Genomic DNA, 5935 nt, shown 5'->3' with positions numbered 1-5935 from the left:
ACAGGGAGGGGAGAGAAGGCACTGAGTCTGGGCTCCAAGATTCCATTCTAGTGGGGGACTGAGGGTCACTCCAACTTGGTTTTAGATCCCAGCTTTGCCACTCACTGACTGCATAACCTTGGGCAAAGTAATGACCCCCTCCTTTGTAAAATGGGGACAATAACTGTGTTTCTCTCAAAGGGCTCTTGTGAACAATGACCCACGTTACCCAAGAGGGTTCAGGTTAAGCCCTTAGCATGATGCATGGTATGTAGTGAGTATTTGGAAAAGTCAGGGATGGTGGTGGTGATAATGGAGATAATGATGGTGATAAAGGAGATGATGGTGATGATGTTGGTGATGGAGATGATGGTGATGATGTTGGTGATGGTGATGATGTCGGTGATAATGGTGATGGAGATGATGTTGGTGATGGAGATGATGGTGATGATGTTGGTGATGATGATGATGGAGATGATGGTGATGATGTTGGTGATGGTGATGATGTTGGTGATGTTGGTGATGATGATGATGGAGATGATGTTGGTGATGGTGATGATGGAGATGATGATGGTGATGGTGATGATGTTGGTGATGGTGATGATGGAGATGATGGTGATGATGTTGGTGATGGTGATGATGTTGGTGATGATGATAGAGATGATGTTGGTGATGGTGATGATGTTGGTGATGGAGATGATGTTGGTGATGTTGGTGATGGAGATGATGGTGATGATGTTGGTGATGGAGATGATGGTGATGATGTTGGTGATGTTGGTGATGGAGATGATGGTGATGATGGTGATGATGTTGGTGATGGTGATGATGAAGATGATGTTGGTGATGGTGATGATGGTGATGATGTTGGTGATGGAGATGATGGTTATGATGTCGGTGATGTCGGTGATGGAGATGATGACAATGGTGATAATGGATATAATGATGATGGTGATAACGGTGAGGAGGAGGAGGAGGGGGAAAGGAAGATAATGGTGATGATGGTGGTGATGACAGAGATGATTAAAGTTATCATTGTTGACATTACCTTCCATCTGGAGGCCAGCCCTGTCACTGTGTTGTTGTGTTGCTGTCTACCACTGAGTTGACTCCCAACTTACAATGGCCGTGTGCACAGCAGAACTAAACACTGCCCAGTCCTGTTGCCATCCCCATGATGCATTGCAGATTGGACAACTGTGGTCCATGGGGTTTTCACTGGCTGATTTTTGGAAGTAGATTTCCAGGCCTTTCTTCCTAGTTACTCTTAGTCTGGAAACCCCACTGACACCTGTTTAGAATGTAAGTTATACATTGATAAGAAGAAGGGAAAGGGGCACTGAGAGATAAGGCAAAGGCAGAAAGAGACAGCGAGAAATAAAAAGAGGGTGAGAGACACAAAAGTGAGAGAATGATACAGACACAGAAAGATGAGGGAAGTCAGGCTCAGAGTTTAACCTGAATCTTTCTGGGTAACATGGGCTACTGTACACAAGTCTTCTGAGCAAAAACACGAAATTGTCCCCATTTTACAGATGAGCAAACTAGAGTATAATTCTTTTCCCACTGACATACAGTGAAAGAGACAGACTAGGAGAGATTGATCTTGAGACAGAATTAGAGATGGTGGAGAGAAATGAATTTCAGGGCAGAAAGATTGGGAAAGGAGAAAGTTGGGAAGAAATGCTGTAGGAGAGGGAAAGGAAGAGCAAGAAATAGGCAAATGGCCCAAGAGAGGGGAGGGAGGGAACAACAGGGGAGGCCGGTAAGCCAGGAGCTGCCGTCACACGTGAACATGTCCTTAATTGTAATTACACAGGAACATTTAGTTTGTAGATGCAGCAGAAATGAAAACGCTGCTCGTTGCCCATTAATCTAATGGCTGTTCGTCAATCACTCTTCAAAAGGGGCTCCGGCTGTGGCTGCGTAGGGGGTGGCCTGCGGGGAGCGGATCTGAAGAGAAGGTTTTTAACTAATGATGCCCTCAGGGAGAACCTGTGGGGCAGTCCCCGGAGCCACAGAACTACAACAAAAGTCCTGGCTGGTGATGTTAGAGCCCTGCAGGCAGGCTACCAGCCCAGAGGTCAGCAGTTGGCCAGTAGGAGTTGTAATCTGCCAGGCTGGTTTAGAGGAGATACAGTGTATCCAGTGGGATCTAGTAGTTTTGTAAGTCACCCTGCCTAGTGGCAGAATGCAAGGTTTCCTAAAAGGGCTGGTATCCAAACTGTGCTTAGACATATAAATGGAAGCAGGCAAGCAAGAAGGAAGGAAGAAGGACCTTCCAAATAGAGAGAACAGCTTGTGCAAAGGTTAAAAAGGAAATAAGCTGGCAGCTAATGGAGGGTGGTTAGGAGCCTTGGTGGTGCAGTGGATTAAGTGTTGGGCTGCTAGCAGAAAGTCTGGCAGTTCAAGACCATCAGGCATTCCAAGGGAGACAGATGTGGCAGCCTACGTCTGGCAGTTTAGGCCATCAGGTATTCCAAGGGAGACAGATGTGGCAGCCTACGTCCTTAAGGTTCGTTTGTTATTGCTAAGTGCTATCAGGTCAGCTCTGCTTCATAGCGACCCTATATAGGGTTTCTAAGGAGCAGCTTGTGGGTTTGAACTGCCGACCTTGTGGTTAGCAATTCAGTGCTGATCCTACAGCGCCACACCAGCAGCCTTGGAAATCCTATGGGGGCAGTTCTACTCTGTTCTATAGCGTCCTCAGTACTCAACAGCTAGAGTAGGGTTGAGTATGGAGTCTGTGAATGTAATGACAGGTGGCAGGGGTGACCTGAGAGCAATTAGGAGCCTTCAAGAGTTTACAATGGAGAGACCCAGGTCAGATTTATGTTTTTAAAAGCTATCTCTGCCTGTGAAAGTAGATTTGGGGGCTAATCGTAAGATCTTTTCCAGCTTCTAAAACAATGTGCCCCAGGTCCTTGGTCTGCAAGACTAAACAGTTCAGGGAGTCCTTGTCATTGTTGCTAAGTGTTATTGATTCCGTTTGGATGCATAGCAATCCTGTACAGCGGTTCCGAGGAGTGGCTGGTTGGCTCGAACCGCTGACCTTGTGGTTAGCAGTAGAGTGCTTATCCTGCAGCATCACACCAGGGTTCCCTAGGGGGCATGTACCAACATCAAATGGAATCTGGAATTACACTTTTCAGCCAGAAGGTGGGAGGGGAGGGTGCAGATAGAGTGGGAAGTGCTACTAATGCACCTGGGGGACAGACTTGGACCATCTGCCCTGAGACCCTGAGGAGTGGAGGGTGTGGATGAGTCAGGGACACAGACGCCTGGAGGAGGCTTGAGTCAGCATCCAGTATATACCTCTTCCTAGGGGTGACTCACTCATTCATTTGGCTTAGAGCGTGGAGACCTGGTGGGGATGGTAATGGAAGGAAAAACCACCCCACTATCCCGCTCATCTCTGCTGAGATATTTGGGAGATAACTATCTGGCCAACTGATTGGAAGAGATCCATATTTGTGCCCATTCCAAAGAGAGGTGACCCAATGGAATGTGGAAATCATCAGACAATCTCTTTGATATCCCATGCGAGTAAAGTTTTACTAAAGGTAATACAGAAACAGCTGCAATCATACATTGACAGAGAACTTCCAGAGGTTCAAGCCGGATTCAGAAGAGGCCGTGGAATGAGGGATATCATTGCTGATGTCCAATGGATCTTGGCTGAAAGTATAGAATACCAGAAAGATGTTTACCTGTGCTTTATTGATTACGCAAAGACTTTCGATTGTGTAAATCATGAAAAGCTATGGACAACATTGTGAAGTATGAGTATTTCGGAACACTTAATTGTGATCATGAGGAATCTGTACATGGACCAAGAGGCAGTTGTTCGAACAGAACATGGGAACACCGAATGGTTTAAAATTAAAAAAGGTGTGCGACAAGGTTGTATTCTTTCACCATACTTATTCAACCTGTATGCAGAGCAAATAATTCAAGAAGCTGGGTTATATGAAGAAAAACATGGCACCAGGATTGGAGGAAGACTCATTAACAACCTGTGATATGCAGATGATACAACTTTGCTTGCTGAAAGTGAAGAGGACTTTAAACATTTACTGATGAAGATCAAAGAGCACAGCCTTAGGTATGGATTGCATCTCAATGTAAAGAAAACAAAAATCCTCACCACTGGACCAATAAACAACATTCTTATCAATGGAGAAAAGATTGAAGTTGTTAAGGACTTCATTCTTCTCGGGTCAACTATCAACACTCATGGAAGCAGCAGTCAAGAGATCAGACGACATATTGCATTAGGCAAATCTGCTGCACAAGACCTTTTTAAAGTGTTGAAAAGCAAAGATGTCAGCTTGAGAACTAAGGTGCCCCTGACCCAAGCCATGGTACTTTCAATAACCTCATATGCATGTGAAAGCTGGACAGTGAATAAGGAAGACTGTAGAAGAATTGATGTTTTTGAGTTATGGTGTTGGAGGAGAATATTGAAAGTGCTATGGGCTGCCAAAAGAACCAATAGATCCGTTTTGGAAGAAGGGCAGCCAGAATGCTTCTTGGAGGCCAAGATGGCCAAACTTTGTCTCTCATACTTCAGATATATTGTCAGGAGGGACCAGTCACTGGAGAAGGATTTCATGTTTGGTAAGGTGGAGGGTCAGAGAAAAAGAGGAAGACCACCAGATAGATGGATTGGCAAAGTGGCAGCATCAATGGGCTCAAACGTGGCAACAATTGTGAGGTTGACCCTGGACTGGGCAGTGTTTCATTCTGTTGTGAATAGGGTCGGTATGAGTCGGTACTGACTCAATGGCACCTAACAACAACAACATCCTGCTGGAGTCCCAGTGGGGTGCAATAGGATAAGCACTGGACTGTTAATCACAAGGTCGGCAGTTCAAACCCACCAACCACTCCTTAGAAAACCTATACAGGGCCACTATAAGTCAAAACCAACTGGACAACAGTAAAATCCCACTAAATACTTGGCTGGCACCTGTTTATTTTTCCATACCTACTGCATGCATCCTGGTGTGTCGCTGTGGGTTAATGTGCCAGACTGCAAAGCTGTTTGAACTGCAAGGTCAGTGGTTCAAGCTCACCAGCTGCTCCTCGGAAACCCTATACAGAGTTGCTATGGGTTGGAACCAACTTGACCAACAACTGCGTGTGTCCAGGTGTGGCACTATAGGATAAGCCAGACTGCTAACCTCAGGGTCTGTGGTTCAAACCCATCAGCCACTCCTCAGTAAGCCTATAGTGGTGATGTGTCGTGGAGTAGTTTCTCATGGAGACACTGTATAGGTTTCTGAGGCTGTAAATCTTTACAGGAGCAGAAAGCCTCGTCTTTCTCCCATGTTGCAGCTGGGAGATTCGAACTGCTGGTCGTGGAGTTAGGACCCCAACTCCAAACCCACTATGCTACCAGAGTTCCTTTCAAGGACTCAATATAAGGTCACTATGAGTGGAAACCGACTGGATGGCACGTAACAGCAACTGTGTGCCAAGTCGTGTGCAGGAGTCAAAATCAACCGCCCCTCTACCCTATGCAGCTGGAATGAAATTCTAACTACATCTACAAACTACATGTCCGTCTCGTATTCATAACTCCTCACTCCTTTATGGTTTTAACTCGGGTCTAGCCCCATCATCCTCACTTGATTGGTGCGGTTATTTCCGCTTGGTTCCCGGGCTCCGCCCACATCCCCCTTCCCTAGCCTGCAGCAGGCAGAGGGCGCCCGTGAACACCTGAGTGAGGCCCATCCGTTCTCTGTCTATAGCTCTCCATGGTACTATCTCTCTAGGCCAGAGTCCTCCTCAATCCTCTCTGTGGTCCACAGGGCCCCCTACACACCCCGCCCCATTCTCTCCCTGCTTTTCCCTCCTCTGCTACCCATCTCTTCACTCTGGTCACATGGGCCTCTTCCAAATTGCCAGACCGGGTCCTGCCTCAGGGCCTTTGAATGTAATGTTCCCCTCTGCC

The 5935-nt window shown here is 46.5% G+C and overlaps 1 protein-coding gene across 1 annotated transcript in view; it reads right to left on the bottom strand.

The window, feature by feature from the left end:
• Window positions 1-505: 505 nt before the first annotated feature.
• Window positions 506-5935, bottom strand: part of LOC102825395 (putative protein TPRXL-like) — a gene marked incomplete at its 3' end in the record, with an annotated part of 7114 nt that continues 1684 nt past the window's right edge. Inside the window, exons 3-5 of the mRNA XM_006869028.1 lie at window positions 5610-5670; window positions 593-643; window positions 506-559 (exon numbers count right to left, since the gene is read on the bottom strand). Of these exons, the coding sequence (XP_006869090.1) occupies window positions 506-559; window positions 593-643; window positions 5610-5670 (166 nt within the window). The remainder of the gene's footprint in view (window positions 560-592; window positions 644-5609; window positions 5671-5935) is intronic.

The sequence above is a fragment of the Chrysochloris asiatica genome, unplaced genomic scaffold (genome assembly GCF_000296735.1).
Source record: "Chrysochloris asiatica unplaced genomic scaffold, ChrAsi1.0 scaffold00125, whole genome shotgun sequence".
Lineage (NCBI taxonomy): Eukaryota > Metazoa > Chordata > Mammalia > Afrosoricida > Chrysochloridae > Chrysochloris > Chrysochloris asiatica.
Note: the sequence above shows the minus strand (reverse complement) of the source record. Positions and strands in the feature narration are given on the sequence as shown.